We start from the raw sequence: 26,868 nt of genomic DNA, 5'->3' as shown, positions 1-26,868 counted from the left end.
CCCGCCCCCTCTTACTGCTGCCCCACCCTTTATAGCTGTTGCCCCGCCCCCTCTTACTGCTGCCCCACCCTTTATAGCTGTTGCTCCGCCCCCTTGGTTAGGGGGAAGGAAAAGTTTGCAGCTCTTTGGTGAAGATCTGTGATGAGAGCTCGAGAGCGCTGCTGGTCCATCATGTCCTCCGCCGTGTTTCTGCTCGCTCTGCTCCTGGTTCTGTCCGTTTCGGAACCGGGCTCGTGTGAAGCGGAGCTCGGCGGTGTTCTGGAGCCGTACGACCTGCTGTTCGACAACGCCGTGGAAGCGTACTACAAGCAGGACTGGCTCTCGGTCATCCTGAACATGGAGCGCGCGCTGAGGAACAAGGGCACGGTGCGCAAAGTGAAGGCTCAGTGCCGCTTATTCTGCGCCAACCTCACCGCCTTCCAGCACTCCGAGCCCGGCTCTCCCGTTCCGCTTCCCGGCGCCGGTCCCGTCCAGGACCTGGGGTTTTTCCAGCGCGTGCTGAAGCGGGCCGAGTGCGTGAACCGGTGCGAGGTGGAGAAACTCGGGCCACCGTCTGTGCACAAAGTCAGTGACGAGGTGGAGCTCGAGTTCAAGAAGAGGACTCCGTATAATTACCTGCAAGTGGCTTATTTTAAGGTAAACATGATTCAGTTCTTCTTCTCCTTATTATTATTATTATTCAGATAGTTCTTCAGACCATGCATGACTGCACACTATGCAAATTTAACATCACAAAGTACACCAATCTATCCATGACGATGATCAGATTATGTTGTTTTGTGATTATGTCCCACCACAAACCGCAGTTTTAGACAGTTTCTGAGCGCTTTTATTAAACCAAAGATCACTTTTTTACCTTCTTGAACTAGTGATGGAAATTCTGAATCTTTTCAGTGAGTCGGATCATTTGGTTCAGCTCGACTCTTTCAGCTCCCAAACGATTCACTACATTTTTTCCAGCGTTTACGATTAAATTGTGTCCTGAGGTTTTACATTATCTCTTTCTAATGATCAAAGTAACATTACTTTGCGTTAAATAGATTTACAGTCTGTTTAAATAATCACAAAAAATCAAATGAACTACAATTGTAAGTATACAATACAGTAAATATCCTTGCATTAATGTTTTTAAAGGTATTATTCCCTGTTGTATCAGTGATTCGTTAGAATTAAATTTTTAACATTATTACCAAGTTATACTGATACATGGGATATCATAAATGTCTAAATCTTCCAAAAAAACAAACAAACAAACAAAAAAACACGCTCATATATGGGAGTCGACTCTCAACGTTCACCTAGAAGAGCCGACTCAAAGAGCCGACTCCTTTGTGAACGACACATCACTGCCCTGAACCCCAGCCCCCCTCCCACACTGAGATCTGGGTGCCACGTCTTTAGGTGGAGTTAAATGGTACATGCCGAAACACATTTAAAGTCGTTAAAAAGATTCCTTCAAGTCACAGACATCACTATTCATTCATGAATTTAAAAATATTTTACATATTGACCGTATAAATGTCAGACATAACATCAAAAACCCGCATTTATTCTCTATTCAGGCGTTAAGTGTTAGCATAAGATGCTAACGTTACATGGTACGTCCCAAACAGCATACTATGTTTTTTTAATAGTAGCATAGTAATCGCCGCACTGGTTACCATGGTTACTGTAGTTGTCGTATGCGGAAGTACTTAGCGGTTTACTTTTACGTAGCATGTACTTTACCTTCAGAAGGTTATTAATTTGTAATAACTTGAATAATTAAACTGTAATAAACATAAAATAGCGTCAAACATCAAAAATATTGCTATAAAATTGATGTCATAAATGAATGTCATTAAAATTAAAAGCTTTTGATAGTTTTTTTCTTTCCTCAGCCTTTAATTGAACTACAATTGTATGTCCAGCATTTTTTTTGTCAGTTTGTTATTTCAGTTTTTGGTTTTAAAATTATATTTAAATATTTTTAAATATTTTCTGAGGCAGTAAAGTTGTTAACTGTCTTTTTTTTCATTTTTTCATCACACCACTGATTTACATGTACATCAAATTACGGTTGTCGTTACTGTTATGTGTATGTGTAATAGACCTGTGACGTATCAGAGTTTAAAATAACACCTCAACTGTCCGCGTACGCAGATAAACAAGCTCGACAAAGCCGTGGCTGCTGCGAACACGTTCTACATAGCGAACCCGGACCACGTGGAGATGAGACAGAACCTGGAGTACTACAGCCTGATGGCCGGCGTGCAGGAGACGGACTTTAAAGACCTCGAGGCCAGACCGCACATGGTGAGACGGTGAAATGAATTCGAGAAATGTGCTGGATCACCTTACCTGGTGTTTAAATGACATGATGTTTCAGGCTGAGTTTCTGGAAGGGAAGCGGCTGTACAGCGCGGACGATTTTCTCTCCTCCATCGGACACTTCGAGCCGGCGATCGAGGAGTACTTCACTGCCGACGCCGAGTGCCGGGCGCTGTGCGAGGGCGTGTACGACTACGACGGATACAACTACATGGAGTACAACGCTGACCTCTTTCAATCCATCACAGGCAAGCAGCAGACAGCTTTTTTTTATTTTCAGCACATTTATGATGAGTGTTTCATGTGCGTTGATGTGCAGGTTGTGTTGCTGATTGTGTTTATGTGGCTGATGTTTCACTACAGATCACTACCTATATGTTCTGAACTGTAAGCAGAACTGCGCCGTGGAGCTGGCGTCCACCCCTGGAAGAGAACAACCGTTCGAAGACTTCCTGCCGTCACATTTTAACTACCTCCAGTTTTCCTACTATAACAGTACGATACATTCTCAGTTCATCCCTGTCGCATGACTTTGGTTTTTTTAACTTGCACTCACGCATGGGCATCTCTAAGCAAAATCAAATATTCAAGTGATAGCTTGGCAGTGGTAGCTCAGCAGTTAAGATGTTGAACTTCTGCTTGGAAGGTCATAAGTTCAAATCCCAGTACTGCCGAGCTGCTACAGGGGCAGCGGTCGCTGAACGGTTAAGGCTCTGGGTTACTGATCGGAAACCCCAGCACTATCAAGCTGCTGCTCTTGAGCACTTGAGTAAGGCCCTTAACCACGTCTGCTCCGGGGCGCCGTATCATGGCTGACCCTGTGCTCTGACTCCAGCTTCCTAGTAAGCTAGTAAGATATGCGAAAACTGCATTTCATTGGCTCTGTACTTCATACTCTGCACAGTGACAATAAAGTTGAATCCTAATCCTACATCTGGGCCCTTGAGCAAGGCCCTTAACCCTCGACTGCTCAGTTGTATAACTGAAATAAATGTAAGTCTCTGTGGATAAGGATGTCTGCCAAATGCCGTAAATGTAAGTAAGCACGTGTCCAAATGCTGCTTGATGTTGATTGGCTTCTGGTACTTTATCATATTTTAGCATGCTGAACTCGCTCAAAGTCAAATTGTATAATCTGAACTCCTGTATGTTTGTTTGTTTATTTATATATTTATTTATTTATTTATTTATTCATCGTCTCTTCTGCTGCTGTTGGTTGACTCCTGTGTCTCTTTTCCAGGCGAGCAATATGAGAAGGCCATCGAATGTGCTAAAACCTTCCTCCTCTTCCGCCCTGACGACGAGGTGATGAAGCAGAACTTGGCGTATTACTCGGCCGTGCTGGGAGAAGAAAAAGCTGCTGCTATTCCGGCCAGAGAGGTGCTCGCTTGCTACATCACTAAACAGCCGGGCTTTTGTTCATCCGTGCTGCAGGATTTGTCCTTCATTGCAGACGTGTTTATTTGTTTGGAGTGTGGAGTATTCTAGAAGGAGGAGGGATTGCTGGTTATATGTACACACCCATTTCCATTAAAATTCCTAGCAACAGTTAAGATCTGTCAATAAATAAGCATTTACCAATGGATATATCTCTAACTACAATTTAATATAAAACTCTTTCTGAACCGTGTAGGCGTGTCAGATCATATGATGATTGACAGCATCGTAAACACCTCAGCATAGTGCTAGTGCTAGAAAAGTGCGTAGGAATGACAGAGCAGCGCTTCCACCGTGCTTTTGGCTCGTGAATGTTGCGTGGCATGTTGGTGTATTTTGTACATATTTCTAAAGGAAAGCAACAACATTCAGGTTAGTTTGCATTTTGTGTGATACACTTTTTCTCCCAGCGAGTTTAAAATGCTGTGCCGATCATCAGAGCATTGCACTGCAACGTCTGGTTTAATAAACCGATTAAAATGAGCTTCACCGTCTGCTGTCACACACTATCAGTGAGCGGATTATCAACTATTTCGTTTTAGTGGTGAAGCTCAGTAAGATCAGATTACCTGAGATTTTATTATACAAACATGAAAAACATAATCTTGGCTTTTCAATGTGCCCACATGCATTTCATAATTATTACAAAAAGTGGATAAAGTGTTAAGTGGATAAAAATGCTAACGTTTTTACAGTACTAGGCATAAATCATGATTATCTCAATCGTAGTTCAGCCACTCTGCTAATTCTTATTCTCATTATGGAGGTAGAAGTGCCAGCATTACCTCACATAAACTACTGTACTAATACAGAGCAGATAAAATGGTGCAAATTCTAATTATTCTAACATGTTCAGGCACAAAGAGGCCGAGAGAGCAGGAAAGAAGTCACTTTAGTTTCCTTGGATTGGGTTAAAGGCGAGCTGACCTAAGCTCATGGCTAATTCTGATTTCTGTATTTGGTGGCGTTGACGTCAGCACGAATTATAATCTGAATTATAAACTCGATTTGGCCAGAAGAAAAACAACAAACAGGAAAAAAAATCATGAAATCTCTTAATCTCTTGAATAAGTGACACTGTTCTTTCTTTTGCCGTTGTGGATAAATCCACCGCAGAAGACCTTCAGTACCTAACTTCCATCTTATGAACTTAATTACGAAAGTAAACTGACAGGGGATTTAAATATATAAGTATTAATGTGTTTATTACTAACGTAATGTACTAATGGGTTTTTTTTTAAATTTTTTTTTTTATTTATTTATTTTTTTTTTAGATTGTTCAGCAGTATATCAAGAATTCCTTGCTGGAGAAAGAGCTCTTATATTTTGGATATGAAATATTCGGAATCACATTTGTTGATCCGGTAAGTCCCAAACCCGCAGTTCAGACTGTTCTGTAGTACTTTGGAAGATATTATTAATTTGTTTGATTTTTGTTTTTCAGGACATGTGGACGCCGGAAGAAATCATGCCTAAGAAACTCAGGGACAAGCAAAAGTAATAAATTGATCTGATATTAATTTCCTAATGATGAGTTCTGCTTAAATGTAATTATACCACAGCACTGTTGAATTCTCCAATCAGGAGGTGTTGATTAATTTTCTATAACAGCAGCTCTAACAGCAGGTTTATATTAAGTGCTTTCGTTTTAATGCTTTATCATTTCTATAGTAGCAGCTTAGACAGGGTCTTGTATGATGAACGTTTCTGTAAGGAGAGACTTATTTAACATTTATGGAAGGAGTCTCCAGTGTCAGCACTCAGAGGAAAAGCTTTAACCTGCGATACAATATCGATATTGTGATGTCATGATACACTTTTCTGTGATGTCGTGATGTTTATATTGTGATTTATTTTTTAAAAAAAAATAACAAGAAAGTAGATTTGATGTAGTTTTTGATAAGTTTTTCTTTATCTTAAAAACTGTAAAAGTTCATTTTATTCCATTTTATTTTCATTTATAATTTTATTTCAGTGTTAATTTATTTTTGTACACATTAAATAAATATTATTAAAGTTTTTATTTTTTTTAAATGCAGCACTACTGTTTTGTTTTGTAGACACCTACATCTCATGATGCGTATCGTGTTTCGTAGAAATGTCTTGAAATATCACGATTTTTTTTTTTTTGTAACCCAGCCGTAATCAGGACAGAGGACGGTCTTATTGAATTAAAGAGAGAGAAAAAAGAGGTTGCATTAAATTAAATGTAATTATAATCAGATAAAAAAATGTCTCTTTCTTTAGTAGATAAACTTGCAATCGTTGGAAAAGTGCTGTTGTATAAGAGGAATAAAACACTGACTGTTTTACGCTTAATCACACCATCCCGGCATTGATTAGTTTCCTTTAACAGCATGCTGCAGTGTGTTTTATTCCACTCGTATGAGCGATTAGAAATGGGACTCAGACTGTGTCTCTGTGCTCCTTCAGGGCTGATCGAGAGACAGCGGCTCGGATCACAGAGGAGATCGGCAATCTCATGAAGGAAATCGAGACGCTAGTGGAGGAGAAGACCAAGGAATCATCGGACATCGCCAAGATGGTTAATGATGGTGAGCAGGCTGGTCTGAGATGTACTGATAAGTGCAAAAGTTTGCACACCTTCAAGAAAAAAAAAAAAGAAATAACCAGTAAAAAGTTTGTATCCTCCCTTTATGAATGTGATACAAATATTATAACTACCTTCAACCTCTTTTCTATCATCTAAACAACTTTCAGATCCTCTCAGTTATAATACTACCACTGAAAAACCTCTGTTGATTTTTCTGTAGTATATAGGAATTCTAATTTTGTAGATCAAGTGTAATAATAGTGCTACATAATTTTTTTCCCCAGCCAGAGTCCATGGGGGATGCTAACTTTTGCACTCATCTGTAACATGCCGTAAAGTTGGCTCTTACTTTATTTTCTGACGCGTTTTGTTTTTAGGAGTGAGTAAATCGACACCTACTCCAGATGGCAGCTTGGTGTTCGATGGCATCACCGTCAGCATGACGTCCAAAGTTCTGAACGGTTCACAGCGAGTCGTGCTGGACGGAGTCATCACCGAAGACGAATGTCGGGATTTACACCGGCTTTCAAATGTAAGTGTTCAGACTCCGGAAATAGTGATAGATACGTACCTCAATCAGTTTGATTCCTTGCTATTGGACTTGTACAGCATAATTCATTTACTTTGCTGCAAGAGAAACTGTAAGTATAATTGAAAAACAAATGATCAACTCAATGGATAGACATTTTGCAGATTTACTTTGAAGTGTTCAGGGACTTAAAAGCCTCTCACTACTTTTTTTCTTATTTTTAAAGACCATAGACATGTTCTGTATTAAATAAAATTTTACATTCAGTGACGAAGCCATTTCATAAATAAATTAATAAATACTAACAGAAGTACCTACGTTTATACTCCTCATCAAGGTATTCAGGTTCTGTGCATTCAAACTGCATTGGACACGCCCCCAAACATGCACTCGCCCACTCTGTCAACAGAGAAAGTGTTTTATGGGTGTTATTGAAACCTGATTGAGTCTTATGTTTTATGACAAGATAACAAGTCAGATTTTTCATAGTGTAGCTTTGAAAATTTTGAAAAGTATCACTGAACCAATCAGAGGGAGAAAAACAAATATGGTGGCCAAAATTCTAGCGAAATAAAAGTTAGTCTTGTTAGTGAGTGAAGATGATATCAGTACAAACAGCACTACGGCCGTTGTTCTGGACAAACAGGCGTGAAAGCAGTGCTTGATTTAGCTGAAAATAAATGGTTATTAATTTTTAATCAAATGAAATCTTGAATTTAAAGGCAATTTTCTTGCTGTAGTTTCAAAACGACCATCATTGCCTTTCTGTAGTCCATATAAAAGGAGGGTAATTGCAAAACGGATGAGTACAGGGGCATTAGATTAAGTGTATATCATGTATAAGTGCAAAGCAACATTGTAGAGTTGTTCAGTTACAACACAACCGAGTCATTATTTCACTTGAACGCTTTGCTATAGACAGCGGCGCAGAAAGGCGACGGCTACAGAGGAAGGCCGAGTCCTCACTCACCCAGCGAGATGTTCCAGGGGGTCACTATTCTCAAAGCTCTTAAGGTAAGACTTCTCCAGAAAGTTCTGCACCATCAAGACATTCATCATTCTTTACTGTTTAAATATAACAGTCTTCGTTGTAATTAGATATCCGTGATATGTCATGCTATGAGCACGTTATTTCGTTCCTATATATCACCTGAGACTGTAGCCAGCTCGTTATGTAGAATTTTATTTGTTTTCTTTAATCAGAGCTCTGTGTTGTGTGTGACAGCTCGGTCAGGAAGGTGTGCTTCCTCTGAAGAGCGCTCGTCTGTTTTTCGACATCAGTGAGAAAGTGCGCAAAGTGGTGGAGTCGTACTTCAGTCTCCAGTCTCCTCTGTACTTCTCCTACTCGCACCTGGTCTGCCGCTCCGCCATCGAGGGTAAGAGGAGCTCTCGTCACATGCCACCGTCCTGGAGTGTATACAGTCCAAATCCAAAAATCTGACAGCTAGATGTACATACAGTTAAACATACACCTAAGCTAAAGATATTCAATCTCAGTTGTTCATTTCATGTTATCATACTCTAACGGACCAAAAGTAAAGTGTCTACTTCCTTCACATCAGAGTTCATTTTAAAACAATTTATTTAGTAACAGTTTTATTTCAGCTTTAATTTACGATACTAGAATTCCAGTGGGTCAGAAGTTTACTTACACCAAGATGACTGCTTCTTTCAACAGTCTACAAGATTCTAGACGTTGATGTAATGACTTTTAGAAGCTTCTGATTGCCCAATTGTCCTAATTAGGAGATAACTGTGGCTGTTTTTAAGGGTCTACCTTTACAGCCAGAGCCTGTTTTGCCCTCAATACCATGGGGAAAATCCAAGCAACTCGACCAAGACCTCAGGAAAAAAAAAAAATTCTGGTCCATTCTGACTTAGGAGCAATTTCCAAATCACTGAAGGTACCACAAGCATCTGTACAGACGATTGTATACAAATTTAAAAATCTTGGACCACATAGACACAGCATCATACAGGAAAGAGACACAGATTAACTCCCAGGGATGAGTGAACTTTGGTGCAGAAGGTTCAACTGAACCCCACGACAACAACAAAGGAACTGGTGAAGGAGTTGAAGGCGTCGTCATAGCCTGAAAGGCTGTCGTGCAAGGAAGAGTGGAGTTTGCAGGTGATCACCAGCCTTGTGGAGGAGTGTCAGATGAAGCAAAAGTTGAACTGTTTGGCCATAATGATCAGCGTTCTGTATGGAGGAAAAAGGCTTTTAATCTGAAGAACACCATTCTCCTGTGAAGCACGGGGGTGGCAGCATCATGTTAGGGGGTAGGGGTTGGGGTTGCTGGAAAGGGGCTGATGCACTTCAGAAAATAGATGGCATCCTGAGGCAGGAGGATTATCTAGAAATACTGAAGCAACACCTCAAGACATATGCCAGAAAATTTCAATTTGGTCGCAGGTGCGTCTTCCAGCAGGACAAAGATCCTAAGCAAACCTCCAGCGTTGCAACAAAATGGCGTAAAGGCAACAAAGTGAAAGAAAGAAGGTTTTATTTACTAAGGCTTAAGCTCATCGTATCTCTGTGTCTTCCCGTGCAGAGAAACAAGAAGAACGAGATGACCTGAGCCACCCTGTACACGTCGACAACTGTCTCCTGATCTCCGAACTGAACGAGTGTATCAAAGAGCCGCCAGCGTACACACACCGAGACTACAGGTACATCCGAAACCAGCACGACACACAGCCATGATTCAGTTATTACTGATTTTTTACAATATACGCTTTTCTCCTTTCAGCGCTATTCTCTACCTCAATGACGACTTTGAAGGAGGAGATTTCATCTTCACAGAGCTTGATGCCAAAACCATCACAGTAAGATTTTCACAAATCTATACGTTCATACGGATCGTTTAAAAAATATTTCATTTAACATGCATTGTACATGCAATTGTCCACATGTAATTAGTAAAACAATATCTAGTGGTTATTAATAATGTTTTGACCAGTATGGGGCGCTATTGAGTGTTCATTATAAATATTGCACTTAACCCTTATTTGAACATCATGTGTCAGTAATACATGTGTAACATAACTTAGGTTTATTACTTAACACTTACTACCTACTTACCATGATTGTAAAATGTATATTAATGTATTCAGTATTTTAATGCTTTTATTTCTCCTTGATATTCCTTTAAGAAACTGAGTTGAAAAATTCTCACTCTGGAAAACGAAGAAAACTTTTTTCCGCATCGTTCTTATTAAAAATGAAACTGCTCATTCTGGTTGCTGTTAGAAAGCGATGTTAAATGTAAGAGTGAGGTGTGAATGTGTTGTGAAGCAGTATTCTTCTTCTTCTTCTCTCTCTCTCTCTCTCTCTCTCTCTCTCTCTCTGTCTAGGCGGTGGTGAAGCCTCAGTGCGGTCGCATCGTGGCGTTCGGTGCCGGTAAGGAGAACCCTCATGGAGTCAGAGCCTTGACGAAAGGTCAGAGGTGTGCGGTGGCTCTGTGGTTCACTCTGGATCCTCGACACAATGAAAAGGCAAGACTCAGTACACAGTTATCTATCACCGCTAACGTTCTCTTCACTGCTTAGCCATGGAGTCACTGACCACAACCCTAACTATCCAATATACCTTTATCTTCACATCTTATCATTCTAACAGCTATTAAACAGCAGTTATGGAAATGTACATATCTATCTATCTATCTATCTATCTATCCTGATAATGCTTACTGATTAATTCTGTCCTTCTATCTATCTATCTATCTATCTATCTATCTATCTATCCTGATCATGCTTACTGACTAATTCTGTTCTTCTATCTATCTATCTATCTATCTATCCTGATAATGCTTACTGATTAATTATGTCCTTCTATCTATCTATCTATCTATCTATCTATCTATCTATCTATCTATCTGTCTGTCTATCCTGATAAAGCTCATTGATTAATTCCTGTCTATCTATCTATCTATCTATCTATCTATCTATCTATCCTGATAATGCTTATTGATTAATTGTATCTATCTATCTATCTATCTATCTATCTATCCTGATAATGCTTATTGATTAATTGTATCTATCTATCTATCTATCTATCTATCTATCTATCCATCCTGATAATGCTTATTGATTAATTGTATCTATCTATCTATCTATCTATCTATCTATCTATCCTGATAATGCTTATTGATTAATTGTATCTATCTATCTATCTATCTATCTATCTATCTATCCTGATAATGCTCATTGATTAATTCCTGTCTATCTATCTATCTATCTATCTATCTATCTATCTATCTATCTATCCTGATAATGCTCATTGATTAATTCCTGTCTATCTATCTATCTATCTATCTATCTATCTATCGAGACTTGCCTGTTTTCTTATTATTTCTATTATTTCTGCATTCAAATGTACTTAAAAATGTCGGCTTAAAACTAAAGACTTTTTTTTTTACCTAACAGAAATGTGATCTGGGTGTGGAAAGTAATAACATCTCCAGTAAATACCCCAAATGTTATTGTACGCATTTTAAAAATTACTGTAATTAATTTGAGAAGTCCTGAATTAGAGAAATCAAGCTGTTTAGAATTCTTTTAATTAAATTTTTTTATTTTTTATATTTGTGATATTGTGAACATTTTGGTTACAGTGGACATACAATGAAATGTAAATGATGAACGAGGTTTTAAAAGTGCTTTCAAGTCATTTTTCATTTCAAAAATCTTGCATTCATTTCACGCTGTTGTACTTTTTTTTTGGGTTCCTCAGGAGCGAATTCAGGCAGAAGAGCTGTTAAAAATGCTCTCCAGCCCACTGGATGCAGAGTTCCAGAAAACGGAGGAGGACAGCAGTCAAGAGACAGCGTCAGAGAAGGACAGCGTGATGCCCGATGGAGGAAAAACAGCCACGACAGAAGAGATGAAAACACCCGCGGAAGAGCAAGCAAGCAAAACGGCAGAGGAAAAGACAGACACGAAAGCTGACACAAAGACGGAAAGCAAAGACAAACCGCCAAAAGCCACGGCTCCAGAAAAAGCAAAGGCTAAAACGGCGACAAAAGCCAAAGCCAAACCAGCAGGAAAAGCAAAGACGAAAACAAAAGAGGCAGAAAAAATGGCGGCCAAAACAGCAGACAAAAAGGAAAAGCCAGCTGCCAAGAAGACAGTAAAAGCATCGTCCAAAAAGACAGAAAGCAAACAGCCTAAAGCAAAAAGCTCAAAGTCAGACTCTCAAAAGAAAAAGGAGGAATTATGAGCATTGGTGCAAATCTTTTTTTGTTTGTTTGTTTTAAGATTGCCGTTTTATACTTTTTAATATGTTAATATCTGATTTTTTTGTGAAATTCTTTGACAGCAAATGACAATCTGAGTAGATTTTTTTAAGTTTTTTTTTTTTTTTTGCTAACTTTTTTAACACTACAAAAAAAAAATCATTTCAGGACCCAAGAAAAGCAGCAACAAAATATTACTGATAATTCACACCAAAACTATGAGCCATCAGTGAAATAAAATTCAAATAATTTTATTGTAACAATGTCTGTGTCTGTTTTATTTGGCCAGTATTTTCGAGCTCTTTCTATCTTCTATTTCTAACTAATGTGAAAATATTTCTGGAAAACAATTTTTTTAACTATGTGATCGAAGCAAGTGTATCCTACACTTAAAAAAAAAAAAAGCTCTACCCTTGGATGTGTTTCCATTCCTCCTGTCAGTCATGTTAGAGACACGCCCCCATCTTTGAACAAAAAATCCACTCAGTAAGGACTTATACATGAATCTTTCATCAAAAAGTCTTCAATCAAAAATTCAAATATTTAATTTACAGAGAAATTGAGCTGACATGTTGAATTTTTATTTTTTTAAGCTTTGGTTAACAGTTTCCTACATTACCCACAATGCCGTTTGACTACCTGCTGATAATATGCAGTGGGGATTTAGTCCTCTCTTCGTGTCTACCTAAAGAGAGCGATGCAGCGGCGCTTTAGTCCTTCAGTTACTGTTACCACCATTAGGTTGTTTATTTTTCTACAACAGCACATCCCAAACTGCTTTATTCCTCTTATACTACAGCAATTTACTAACAATTTCAATTGTTTGTTATAAAGAATGACAATTTTTTATCAGTACATTTTATCTGTTTATAGATACATTTTAAAGTTTGTTTTTTTTTTAGTAACTATCAAAAATACACTTAATTTGAAGACAAATCTGCAAACTGTGAGACGATGGAAAGTTACCTAGCTAGCTGCTGAAGCAACATAGATGAACTCCAGCCACTGTAGCTTCTGGGAGGCGGGGCTTCATGTACATGGGCAACATCATTCTAATGTTTATGGAGTTCATCTTGCAACTGTTAGATCCCAATTTCTACCCAGTGCACCTTTTATATCTATTTATGTGATGTGACAGAAGGCACGTTGTTAAAGAAACTAGAAGTTTTTTAACATCTTGGAAGAATTTGGGTGAAGAAATGAGCTGGACTGGATTATTCTGCATTAATGTAAACATGCACTAGGTGGCAGTGTTTCATCGGCCTTGCGTTGCAGGTAGCATGTACAGGAAGTCCACGGGTGCTTAAAAAATTTCAAAAATAAAGTTCACTAACCCCATTAAAGCACTTAGTAGCTACTTTATTGTCTTAAATGTTCCTTTATCTGAAACATATCATGATATCTGCTATTTTTTAAACCACACACACTTTAGATGATGTGATTTCTCCAGGCAGACACTGTATTTATTTATATTTTTTTAATTACAGTTTTTATTATTTTTGTATTATTGTTAACATTAGCATTATTTTTAAGTGATTTGCATACAATTACCACAAATGTGTTCTTAAATTGAACTGAAGTTCCTTCACAACCTCCACTTCACTTTATTCTTTTGGAAAGGTTATATTCTTCTCCCATTTGTCTGATGAATATAGACGTTACCAATTTTGCTGTATTAAACTAGTGTTTGTACTGAGCACTGTGTCCCACCCAAAACCGTTATCTACGTAACCACTTGGCAAAATATAATCAACTCCACCGGATAGCTGTAATTATGCCCCTTAATTGGACGCCTCTGAAATAAGCACATCATAGCAGCTGGAGTCGAGCACAGGAGTTTGGTTGGGAAAAATAATAAACTGACGTTGGATTTGATACCATCAGAGTTAGAAACATCCGCCGCTTCGAAGCGAGACACAGGGCTTACACACACTGTGCCATTTTGTGTGTGTCTGTGTGTGTGTAACACTCCATAATCACGCCTGTGTGGGTTTTACATGTGAATAGAATGAGGCCCACACAAGGAGATGGGCTTACATACCAGAGTGACACGATGGAGGAGAACAGCAGCTCTCAGAGCCTGAAGACCTCACGGCATCACAATTATTTTAGATGACATCTTTTCAGACACTCCACAGTTTTGACTTTTTTTTTTTTGCTGAATAGACAGAAGGAGGAGGAATGAATACATGTAAAACTTTGAAAATGACATGGAATTTATGTGCATTCTCATCTACTTCCAAAAATATTCTTAAGGATATCACAATAAGCCATTTTTCAAACCTAAAAAAATTGCTTTTAGTAGGCGTCATGGTCTTACAGTAGTGCTAGATCATCAACAAGTCCTTTATTAGGTTAAAATGCCTGTCTTAATGAATTGGTTTATAATTTCTTGATCTAGCGATGTGAACTGGAATCATGGATTCCTAGCTAGAGGTTCCACAAAAAACAAAAAAACTGCAGAGCTCTTAAATTTGCTAAATGAATCTTTTTTTTTTTTTTTTCTAGGAGTGTATGTTGGTCCTGCTCATATGTGAAATGTCAGAACCGAGGAGAACGTGGGTGGATATGTGAAAAGAAGAGAGCTCTTAACTTCATACTTGTAGTTGTGGCACAGAAGTGGAATAAAACAGGCTCTCTGTGTTCCTCCTACTGCTGATGGAGTGGGTAGATCCGAGCCTGAGCGTAATGCCATGGGCAGCTTGGGACAAAGTACCACAGACCTTCCTAGTGGGAGCCACACCAAGCAAAAAAAAAAACAAAACAACAAAAAAAGAAACATGAGAAATATATATACAATAAAGTTTAAGTTTGATGAAGTTCATACCACAGAAAGCTGTAAAGTTTTATTTCAGTGCTAGATCATTCTCTGTGTGTTTATGTGGAGGTTCTCTAAGATCCCACAGCTTTTAAACAAACGCACAAATGATTAGGCTACATACAGGCCACTTTCTGTAGTAGCATGTGTGATGCTAAATTGTGAGATGTGGAAGAATTCCCCTGCGTAACCAGATGTGTACTTGCACTGATATAGATTGTCGTTCAGGTCAAATTTGTTCACACAGTACATAAAAAGTCACATATTTCTATTTGAAACAGAGATTTTATGTATAAAACTGCTAAAATATAAGCGTAAATATAAGCTAGCTGGACCATCGCCTCCTAGCTGCAGCTAGCTAGTTAGCAGCCAAACTGGTCAAAAACTAGTTAGCTAAATAGTTAGTGACCCAAAGCAGGTAAAAAGTAGTCAACAAGCTGATCAAAGACTAAACCAGTCAAAAAGTAGTCAGCAAACTCGTGGCCAAACCAAGCAAAATGTAGAAGGCTAGGTAGATAATCGCTAAACTGGTCAAAGGGTAGTCAGCTAGCTAATGGGCAAAATGGTGAAAAGGTAGTCATCTAGCCAGGAGCTAAAAGTAGTTGGCTAGTTACCGGTAAAAAAAAAAAAAAAAAGTCGGCTATTTAATGACAAAATCTAGTCACCTAGCTAATGGCTAATCTGCTATCAATGACATGTTTTGCAGTACATTAACCAAATTTGCATTTGGTTATATTTTGCTTGCAGATAACTAGCTTGCTAACTATAGCTTAGTGATAGATGCTAGCATTTTCAATCAGGGTAAAGGTGTAGAGATGTTTCAAAGCCATTTTTGTCATATTAAACAATTTATTGTTCTATATAATTTGTTTTCGATGATATAAATAACTTTGATGTACTTTAGCAAAACTGCTGTGAAAGATACAAAGGTCTTGAAATCAGAGCAGTGAAATGAGTTTCGTCCCCATGTTGAAAGAGCGTGTGTCTTCTCTGTGTTCTGTCCAGGTCGTAGAGATCATGGCAAAGCTGGAAGACACAGGACACTTTGTCTTCAGGAGGATTTGTGTGGATATGGGTTGTGTGAGGTTAGCTATTGTTTCGATGCTACAGTACCGTGCTGCACAGAACACTGTTTTTTTCCTTCCACACAGGAATGTACAAACTCTAACGTATCCTGTTGTGTCCACATGTTGTCTTTGTGTTCCTTTATTAGCTGGGGAAAAGAAACAATAGCAATGGCTTTGGTGTGAAAAAGGGTAAGATGCCATTTTATGGTTCCTTAGGAACTTATTCCAATTAAAATATTGGGTTAGTGCTTATAATCGTAATCAAGCAGGATTAGCACAGTGAGGGATTTCCACATTATTACAGAGGAGGAGGGCAGTGTAGTGCACAAAGCCGAAAGTCTAATATGTTTTGAATTACGGTAATACACCAAAGGAAATGTGTGAGTGAAAAGGGCAATCGTGTGCTGTTTGTTTGGTACTTTGTTCTAAAAGAAAGACCATTCTTCATCTCGTTTCTCTTCTCATAGAAAAGGCTTTTGAACTGAAAAGTGTAGAGATTGAAAGAATCTGGTGGTGGTTTCCAGGGAGCCAGACGCAGCACGTCTCTCTCTCTCTCTCTCTCTCTATCTCCTTCTCGCTCTCTCTCTCTCTCTCTCTCTCTCTCTCCCTCTCTCTCTCTCTGTCTCTGCGCAGGATTAAGCCGGACACAGCAGGACATGGCCTGACGAAATGAATTCCAACTCTCTGACTTGAAAAGGTGGCCAGCAGGCGAACACAACCTAACATGAATTCTCATGAGGCAAGGGGAAAAAGTCCAGAAACATTAATTGCTACATCTGTTACTCTAATAAACATCTTTCATCCTGTTTGTTTTGTTTATTAACACTCGTTTCAGGTGGCAGTTATAGAGCTGCATGACCCCTACATAAGTCATAAACATTTATCTTGAATTTTTGCACTTGTTACAGATGATGGTTATAATGCTGTATGATGCCTGCATAAGCCCGTCATGATAAGTGGCATAAACCTACTTAAACATTTATCTGGCATTTTTTGTAACAATTGTGGTACATGGTGGTTATAGCACTATGTGACACCTATAAAAGCCATTCGTGACATAAACCTACATAAACATTAATCTGGCCTATTTTTTTATATTAACACTTGATACAAGTGGTGGTTATAATGCTATGTCACACCTACAAAAGCCCTCCATATCAAGTGACATAAACCTACATAAACATTTATCTGGCATGTTTTTTTATTGACTTTTGTTACAGGTGGTGGTTATAACACTCTGTAACACCTATATAATCCCTTCATGACAAGTGACATAAACCTAGAAAAACATTTATAAAGGCTTATTCCAGTAAACTACTTTGGTCAGTTTGGATGTCAAGTTAAACACCTAAGTCAAGTGACAATGACAGGGTTATGTATATTTTCTAAGGTCAGGTGCCATGACGTTTGGACAAATGTCAGCCCAGAAAGTGCCATAACACAACCTTATGTCACTTATGTCACATCTTGGTGTGATTATTGACTCCAGTCTTTCATTTGAAGCTCATGTAGGTAATATTACTAGGATACCCTTCTTTCATTTCAGAAATATTGCTTAGATAAGAAATATAATGTCACTACATGATGCAGAAAAATTAGTTCATGCTTTTGTTACCTCTAGGTTGGATTATTGTAATACCTTGCTGTCTGTTCCAGTAGATGCATAAACAAGCTCTAGTTCTTCTTCAGTATCTTATCCACACTGCATTGGCTCCCAATCGACTTTTGTATTTATTATAAAATACTACTATTGACCTATAAAGCACTAAATGGTCTCGTGCCACAGTACCTGAGTGAACTTTTGGTCTTTTCCGCCACGGCTACTTCAATCAAAAGGTGCAGGCTATTTGTTGGTACCTCGAATAGTGAAGGCTACAGCAGAGGGTAGAGCTTTCTCTTACAAAGCCCCACAGTTATGGAACAGCCTTCCATTTAGTGTTCGGGGCTCAGACACAGTCTCAGTGTTAAAGTCTAGGCTGAAAACATATTTGTTTAGTCAAGCCTTTTGTAAATAGTTTTTTCTTAGGTACAGGAGCAGGTCTGGAGGGTTCACAGGCATAGAGTGCTGTGGTGAACTGGGATGTTTGGATGCTGTCACCCCCCCACTCTCACGCGTTTACTCAGGTTTGTTGACGGTGGAGTGGCTGGCCGCTTTATGTCCCAGGGCGCCCTCATGTCTATGTTACCTTCTGGCTCTACCTCTTATCTCTTTTTTTTTAATGCTGTACACGCAAAGTACACTGTCCTTAACCATTACGGGACAAAAGCTTACCTAACAATCTCTCCCTCTCTCTCTACCTCTCTGTCAAGCTACACATTCTACTCCTGAGATACCAGTGATCCTGACCCCTTCTGCTCTCCGGACCTGCCTGATCCAGCCTGATGCCCTACTACTGGTTGGAGTTCTCATCGACTGAGATCGCTGGCTGTTGATGGGGGTAGCCTCACATGGACAGCCTGAAGATCACTGGGATTGCTGGGGATGATAATGCTTGGGGGCCGAGGAGATGGCTTGGGGATCTCATATGGGGAGTTGCACTGTGATGGCTTGGGGCTGTGGTTGCCGCAAGCAGTTTTGCACTCAGGTCTCCATTAGTGGACACTGGATAGGTTCAACAAACCGGACTTCATGAGAAAAATATAATGAATTTACTGGTTGTACAATTGCACTATTTGTCCATGTAGAATGTCATAAAGACAGCTTTTGTCATTTCTATCAAATTCAATTCAATTCAGTTTTATTTGTGTAGCACTTTTAACAAAGTCATTGTCACAAAGCAGCTTTACAGAAATAAATACATTCAAATTAAATTAAATCAATATGTGAATTTATCCCTAATGAGCAAAAACTCCCTGAGACGATATGAGGAAGAAACCTTGAGAGGAACCAGACTCAGAAGGGAACGTATCGTCATCTGGGTGATGACGGATAGTGCGATTATAAATAAATCCCTTCTATAACTGTGAAGGGCTTGTGTAGGTTTTATGTAGCCCTATGAACACTCACTTTTTTATTGTTTTGATTTTTTCCTAAGGACTCTATATACTGTATATTACTGAAAAAAATCATTATTTCTTACTTTTTTTTGCAGAGCTTGAGGTTAACCTTATGTAGTCAAGCACTTCCATAGCATTCACAAGACATCTTTTTTAAGCGGCTTGCTTAACACAAGAAAACCTTTTCTCACTGGAAACAAAGGAAGGCATTGTGTGGAGTTTTGAAAGATGCCTGGATGATGACTTCAGCGGGCACTGTGATGAACTTGTCCTTAGTCCCCTGAAAGACGTGTACAATTCCAGTGCTGGCCTGGGACAGGCTCCAAGTCACTGAAGTAGAGCCTGGATCTGAATGTAGACAAAGCAGGAAGGAAGAACTCATCACTGGTCAAGAGGACAGGTTTTATTTATGTAGCTTGGCACTGCTTATGTTTCCATCCAAATACTGAATTACATTCGAGGCATTTTCGCTCACTGATTGTCTCACTGAATGTTCTCTGCTTCCAGAAATGCGTATGTGTGAGAGTCACCCTGGACATCCGTATACCACAGGGTTGTACACACCAGAGACATGGACGAAGGATCAATCGATAATAATTTGTAAGAAGTAAGAAACCAGCTGGAAAATGGAGGCATATACTGTATACATCAAAAAAAAAAAAAAAATTGGTGACAAAATGTGAAATTTCTCTGGCTGTTTTCTGAATCTTTTCTATAGTAATGTAAACAATTTTTTTGAATGTCTTTTAGTAGACAGATGTCTGGAAAAACACTGTCTTAGGCACCATATCTGTTTTTTTTTTTTTTTTTTTTTAATAATTTAAGTCTTGTATGGCCATTTGATACTTGCATCAGTAGGAATGAAAAAAATATTATTAAGTAACATTAAATATTAAATTAAATATTCAATCTTATTATAGACAACCTTGAACAACCTGTCAGCCTATTTCTTAAAAAAAAAAGCACATCAATGCACCAAAAACAAAAGTTTATGTAGTTTTACAAGAAAAGCTAAATTATGAATTCTTTCTTGGCTGTTTTACTGTTTACTGCAGCATTATAATTAATCTGGACACTTGTAATAATTTAATGTAATAATTTTTGAAGCTATCTACATGTATCTATTACAATTTGCAGCTTTTCATTACATCCAAATTTATGCTACAAGATTTTATTTTATTTTTTTTGCAGAGTAACACTTGTATATTTGACACTAGTTGAATATTTGAGTTAAAGGTTAAGTGTTTCCTGGAAAGCAGTATGACATAATGGAAGGAGGATATTAAGGTTAAATAAAACTGCATAAAAAATAGATTGTGTAACCCGACTCTAATAAAGTCTGTTCAGAAAGTAACATTCAGCACCTTATTAGCATTTTCAGCATCCAGAACAAACAGGAACAATCCAGAATTCCCCTTTTTTTGGCACCATTTCTTCTTGGAGCGTCTTTGTTTCGGGTCTGTCAAATAAAGATGTCACTGAACATCGCCATGGAAACAGCCGGCGGAAGATCTGCCTTTCTGCTCCAGAGTCGAGCAACAGATGGGAAACGTGAGCCAAAGCAAAGAAACTGCCACTGTGCTCACATTATCTTGATCTCAAAACAACGAATGTTCTAAATCGTTGAGCAAGTACAGTCGAGTTCATAAGTATTGGCACCCTTGAAGACAATGGCGCTCAAGAGAAGTGATTACATGCACTGATTTTTGTACTCAACAGTTGGAAACACTACCTATCTAATTTCTTATAAGAACTTCTTTTTTTTTTTTTTTTATTTAAATTATATTGTCCCTTAAAAACATGCAACAAAATACTGAGTATATGTAAAATAAATGTAAAGAAATCAAGATGTTTTAATACATTTTTTCTTTGTCTCTAGGAAATATATTGTTGTCCAAATATAGACCCCCCCCCAAAAAAAAAATCACGTAATCACAAATAAATCTCAAAATCAGTCATGTTAGATATCACCTTTATAACATGCTGTTTGAAAGCATTTAATGAACTAAGTCCTTAGAACAACCCACACCCTACATCATGTGAACTTCACCAGGAGTCGGTTGTTGTGGTTAGAAGAGAATATAGTCTCATTTTTCGACCATGAACACCATCTGCTTTTTCTCCTCCTATTTTTCTCCCCAATTTGGTCACCTGCCAATTCCCATCAGCCAGCTCCAACAACTACCACCTGCGGAGGGCGAAGGCTAACATGTACTTCCTCTAAGACATGTTCGAACTGCTGCTCATGCTGCATCACAGGGCAGCGGAACACACTGGGAGGAAAACGCTATCTGCCATCTTACGCATACATTGCTCACTTGGCTCCCAGCCACGGACTGCTGTGGTATCATTGGGACTCGAAAGCGTGATCTCACAACGATAGATGTTGCACCACTCTGGGGCGACATCATTGTCATATTTAATGAGGAAAGAAATGCATACAAAGAAGAGCGTCAAAGCCACTGTAAAATATGGAGGTGAACGTGCATTAGTGATGCTTAAAGCCGTTTTGGTGCTGGTGGTTCATGAACTCTGCGAAGTAACAGAATATTTTAGCTAAAAAAACACTGGTTGCCTTTTGCAGGATGTTACAACTTAGCCCTAGATGGAGCTTACATCAACATAACAACAGCTAACATACATCCAGATCAACACAGAAATGGTTGCAGGTAGCTTTGTGATCACTTGCTGCGTGTGTTATCTGTTTCAGATGAGAAGGACGTCAATCATTTTGGATCTGAATATATGAGTAAGTGCAAAACATATTGATTTCACTAATCTCTCTGAGATGACAGGAAATATGAAGTATGGAATATGAATTCCGTATTATCTGTATTAGTTGGGTTTTCTCTGTGCACAAGAATGTCCTTCTTGTCTTCAAAGCTGCCAAAGTGCTAAGAACCGTAGCACAATGGTGGATTAGTTTGACACATTCCCTTCCTAATCTCTCTTGATTTCTGCCTCTGCCCCCTGCTCAGCTGTTGTACCCCATGGACTTGGCCCAAGAAACATCATCAGAAACGAACATGCTTCACTAAAAGCCAGGTGGAAACTCTTCAGCAGCAGAATCCTGTTCCCTACTTCAGCTTTTGCTAGGGGTCAGGTGGTGGTTGTTGAGGGGGAACCAGCCACAAAGGGTCCATCCGGACATGGACAAGTGCACGCAAGTGATCAGGGCCTCCTATTTACCCTTGTTTCTTTTCAGTAGTCACTACTGTTAAGTGCACTCTGATGGTTCTGGACATGTAGACAATTGGGACAATCCAACCTTATGCTCTAGATGGTGGAAAAAAGATTCTTTCCTTCCATGTGACAATCCTGTTCTGTTCCATGCTGTATTTTGGAGAAAAAAAAAAACAAGACTTGGTAAAAGAGTGGAAAAAGCAATTATAGATTTGTTAATGAGGCTCCTAGGATCAGGGAACAAAAGTCACTCGTTTCCCATGTCATGGCACATAGCACAGGTCCCCATCGTCTAGGAGGTCCAGGATGAACAGTCTGGTCTTATTAGCTAAAATATGACACAGTTTCTTTGATCATGTCAGCTGATTTTTAAGCTCAGCTCGGTAGTGGAGAGCAAAAACCGAGAAAGGTGCAACAGGATTGGTGCAACTCGACCCACTTTCTCTTTGCATGCTCATTACTCTTTTCAAATCTGGTCATGAGGCTACACAGAAGGACGTAGGAAGTCATCTGGACATGATCAGATATGGGTGTAATCACATGATAAACGCTCACGCACCAATGCTCAATATCACGCTCAATTATAACTCTAATTTCTCAAAATGGACACATCCTGGCATGCACTTCAGTAATACTCAGCTCTTATATATTTGCCTTTGTTCCACTCAATTGTAGTTGGTAAATATTTGTTTTCTTTAAGTGTGAAAACTCTAGCGTAGGTTTAATCTCACGCTTAATGAAGAACTCAAATTTTCAGGACTAACACGAAAAGAAAATGACCTAAGCTTAGGATTTCAAGTCATATACAGTTTATTCAGTACACAGTGAAACGAAACAATGTTCCTCCAGGATTTCTAAAACAGCTACAGAATACCCAAGGTACATGGAGAGGCTTTCTGAAAGCCTAAGCTCTCTCAAGGCTGATGTATTTACCTCGAAATTGTACTGAAGAATGATTGTTCCAGTTGAGTGGTTCCAGTTGGTATGTGGAACCAGTTTCAGATCTTAAAACACTCTGCTCAGGCTGTAAGCATGAGGAATATCTAACAATGTTTGCTTTCCTTGAGAGATTTAATAAAATGAGCACGATCACAAAATAACTTATGCCTTTAACCCCTTCAGAACCTCCATACACTACATCCTGTGTGCCCTATACTCATGTATTAGTAAATAAGCAGCATATGAGTCGAATGTTATGCTATAAATCATATTTAGGGACATTTTACTTACTTACCAGACTTTTTCTTTTGTAACCATTTCTATGAAGGTCATATATTTCTATGAATGACCTGGATACATTCATAACATGTCATGCGTAGTTATAATTACTTATGAAAATGCATTACACTTCATAGCATTGGTTATAATGCATTGTGAATTGTTATACCACAGTGCTGCTGAATGCCCTGCTCTGATTGGACAGAAGAGCTGCTGTTATTTTCTATAACATGGTGGACGCTCCATGTAATCTACATGTTTTTATTTAAAAAAGAAATATAATCATTCATTTATTGAAGTTTTCTGTAAGGAGTTTAACATTTATGGAAGGAGTCTCCAGTGTCAGTTCTTTGTAACTTTAAGTTTTTCGGCATCTTCAGGAGAGTGGAGTTTACACATCGTGTTTTCTTTGTAACATCACAAGCTTATTAACTTCAAGAGAGGCAAAAAGAGAGGCTGGTGAGAGAACGCCATTCTTTAATAAAGCCATTCTTTAATAAAGAAAAAAATAATTTTTGGAAAATTGCTGTGGTATAAGAGGAATAAAACACTTCAGAATGTGCCGCTATGAGAAAATAATCGACTTTGGGGTAGTAACAGTAACTCTGCTTCATCATACCACCCCATTGTTGATTATTTTTGTGTAACAGCACAACACAGGATGTTTTATTCCTTACTTAACAGAATAAAATTCATTATTATAATTAGAGTTCATGACACATTGTATCGCCAGTAAAGAAACTAGTGCATTATGTTACAAACTCACTGAAACTGGAACTGAATTTTTAAACAATTAACTTTATATATATATATATATATATATATATATATATATATATATATATATATATATATATATACACATACATGCATACACATACACACACATATATATACATATATGTGACAAATTATTCTTTAGTATGTCCTCAATGAGCTGTGATCTGATTGGTTGGGTGATTAAAAAATGGCCACTTCTAGTAGAATCACACATAAAACATTCAGTAAAAAACGTTTAGTATAAAAACACCAGCGTGAAAGTTGTTGAATAACTTTTTCATATTTGGACCTATTGCTTCCATTTTTATGGATTTGATCATTAATTATGTACTGTATGTTTTGATATTTAAATTATTGATATCATTATTGCACTTTTCCCCAAAGATTTATATTTTTTGACACACAACCCTACACACTAGATTATGTGCATTTTTGCCATCTGTTAAACAAATAAAACATTTTGGTGTCCAAAGCCCTCGGGTCTGTGACTCAGTCGCCTGTCCTCAAGGGAGAAAAAACACCCGTTAAAAACCCAGCTGTATACGTGAGTCAGAGCTCTGGACTCCAGTACAGCAAAACAGCAATCAAGCCACCATATCCATAACAACCAGAAATCTGATAAGGCACTAATGTGCTCACGTTATCAACCTCATTAACCAGTTTCCTGTTTAGAAAGACCTCCTGTAGGGTGTGTGATACGCCTCGAGAAAACGTATGAGCGCTAGCTTCTCCCTCAAGCCTAACGGCCCACTCTCTTTCATCCACCTCTCTATTATTTTTCACTTTTCTGAAGCATTGTGATCCTTTTTACAAGCCATACAACAGATATAGCCAGTTATAAAATGTGCCTTACATAATGGACAGAAGTTCTTTTGCGCTTTGATTTTCAAACTAAACTCTAAAATACTCTTTCCTTTCAGCTTCATGTAACATTTTCTTCTACTCTGCATCAAGTATGCGGTCTACAGGAGTGGGAATAAAAGCTTTTCAGTGTTTCTAATTAGCCAGCAGTGAACTTGACCAGATGGCCTTTTCATTCAATGGTCAAAGTTTCCTAGCAAACTCCTAAGCTTCTGGAGTTTGGAACGGGAGGAGGGGGCTTCAATTATAATCCACCGCTGTGTCCCAATTACAAGGAGCTTCTCTAAATCTAAATCTAAATCTGAAACTGGTGTTTATTACTCTGAGTCTGATATACTGTATATACTGTACTACCAAAGAGCAGAGTTAGCAAAGGGTTTAATGGAAAAAAGAAAGAAAGGACCAAAAAATAACCCAAAAAACTCTTGTCTAAAAGTATCTCCTAACCCGCAGATTTAGAAGACTTTATTTAACTGGGAATGCTAGTGGTAGTACAAAAAAATTGAGAACCCCTAGGTCATTAAGGAATCATATATATAACCCCAATATCTGCTGCTGATGTTTGTGAAATATTCCGTGACAGCAATCCTTTAAAGAGGAGCCTAAGAGGGTTGTGGTGACCTCATACATTTATTTTATTAATCAGTGACTTATTTATTTATTTTGCAATGTGAGATTGTATTATTTAAGGAATAAAACATGATGGGTTGTGTTGTTACAGGAAAATAATCAACGACGGGGTGGTGTGATGTGGCCCGGGATGAAGCGGGGTTACTGTCACCATGCCGAAGTTAATTATTTTCCTATAACAGCACGTTTTTATTTCAACAATATCACAGCAATTTGGCATCAGTTTGGTACAATTTTATATTCATTAGCTTATAACAGCATTTCGTGTTCATGTGTTGAAGATCTGTGAACCAATTTAGCTCCTGTTTTCACTTATGCTACAGCAGCTATAAACAGTTGTTCCTGCACTCATCCATCCCTGAGCTTGAGTTCTATCAGTGCAGCCACAGTGACTTTGTGGAGTTTTGCTGCGAGGTATTTTAATCCGTTCAGACAGACCATGGGTGAAGACGTGTTTGGAGAAGGGTCAGTCCGAACTGCACAGATCCGCTCTAGTGTAAACAGTGAGCTCAGGGTAATCATGTGGTGGAAGGAAAATGGGGTGGAGTGGGCGGTTTTGGGATTGGTTGGGTGGATGAGAGCAATTTTGTGGCCTCACTTGGGAAAAAAAAGAAGGCTTGCTATCTAGATAATTAACTTATTTGTCTATGAAAGCATCAGTCCCAGAGGGGGCACTGGACAAACACGACCGCTGGCTCTTTGTCGACTTTGGGATTCTGCAGTGTACGTTATGGGCGTGAAAACATGGAAAAAGCTTGCAGCTGAATGCAATCATCTGTAAATATGTTTTCCTTCAAGCAACATAACTTTGTTTATAAAGCTGCACCATCGCCAGGGGATGGAATGAAACTTTTGGTTTCGGATTTACTATTGAAGACACACTCGATCAATATCTTCCAGCTCATGTGTGACTAACCCACATGGCGCCATCTTTCCTTACTTTGATGACCCACTCACTCTGTCTTGAGGATTAACTCGAGCGAGGTTCCCATGGAGCTCTGTAGAGCTGTCATAGGCCAGGCTCTTAAATCTCCAGTGAGAGCAGGAGGTTTTGTCTTCTTTTCATGAGCGCGCTGTTTAACGGGCTGATTTACGCACGCCGTTCTGTTCTGGGGTTTCCAGGACAGGCATGCTTCTTCCCAAACTTCAGCAGATGCAAAAACAAAAAGGAACAACTGACTATACGATGATTACACCTTGACTCGGGGATCTGTGTTCTTCTGAGAACCTGCAGGAAAGTTAGGATT

At 38.6% G+C, this 26,868-nt stretch overlaps 1 protein-coding gene across 1 annotated transcript; it reads left to right on the top strand.

The window, feature by feature from the left end:
• The first annotated feature begins 92 nt into the window (after nucleotides 1–92).
• p3h1 (prolyl 3-hydroxylase 1) lies at nucleotides 93–12,306 on the top strand. Its single transcript, XM_026932449.3, has 15 exons — nucleotides 93–636; nucleotides 2,143–2,295; nucleotides 2,369–2,558; nucleotides 2,674–2,805; nucleotides 3,551–3,690; nucleotides 5,022–5,111; nucleotides 5,192–5,244; nucleotides 6,181–6,302; nucleotides 6,679–6,833; nucleotides 7,749–7,844; nucleotides 8,056–8,206; nucleotides 9,386–9,503; nucleotides 9,584–9,659; nucleotides 10,188–10,328; nucleotides 11,566–12,306. Exons 1-15 carry the CDS (start codon nucleotides 142–144, stop codon nucleotides 12,049–12,051), a joined length of 2,598 nt encoding a protein of 865 aa, XP_026788250.2. The 5' UTR covers nucleotides 93–141; the 3' UTR covers nucleotides 12,052–12,306.
• Nucleotides 12,307–26,868: the final 14,562 nt, after the last annotated feature.

This window comes from Pangasianodon hypophthalmus, chromosome 20, assembly GCF_027358585.1.
Source record: "Pangasianodon hypophthalmus isolate fPanHyp1 chromosome 20, fPanHyp1.pri, whole genome shotgun sequence".
Lineage (NCBI taxonomy): Eukaryota > Metazoa > Chordata > Actinopteri > Siluriformes > Pangasiidae > Pangasianodon > Pangasianodon hypophthalmus.
The sequence above is the reverse complement of the archived record's forward strand: the minus strand, read 5'-3'. Positions and strand labels throughout refer to the sequence as shown.

Bases quoted from the DNA above. Each gene is read 5' to 3' on its own strand.
- p3h1 (XM_026932449.3), top strand. From the start codon at position 142: ATGAGAGCTCGAGAGCGCTGCTGGTCCATCATGTCCTCCGCCGTGTTT. The intron at 2,296-2,368 runs GTGAGACGGTGA...ATGATGTTTCAG, and splicing joins TCGAGGCCAGACCGCACATG to GCTGAGTTTCTGGAAGGGAA. The intron at 3,691-5,021 runs GTGCTCGCTTGC...TTTTTTTTTTAG, and splicing joins CTGCTATTCCGGCCAGAGAG to ATTGTTCAGCAGTATATCAA.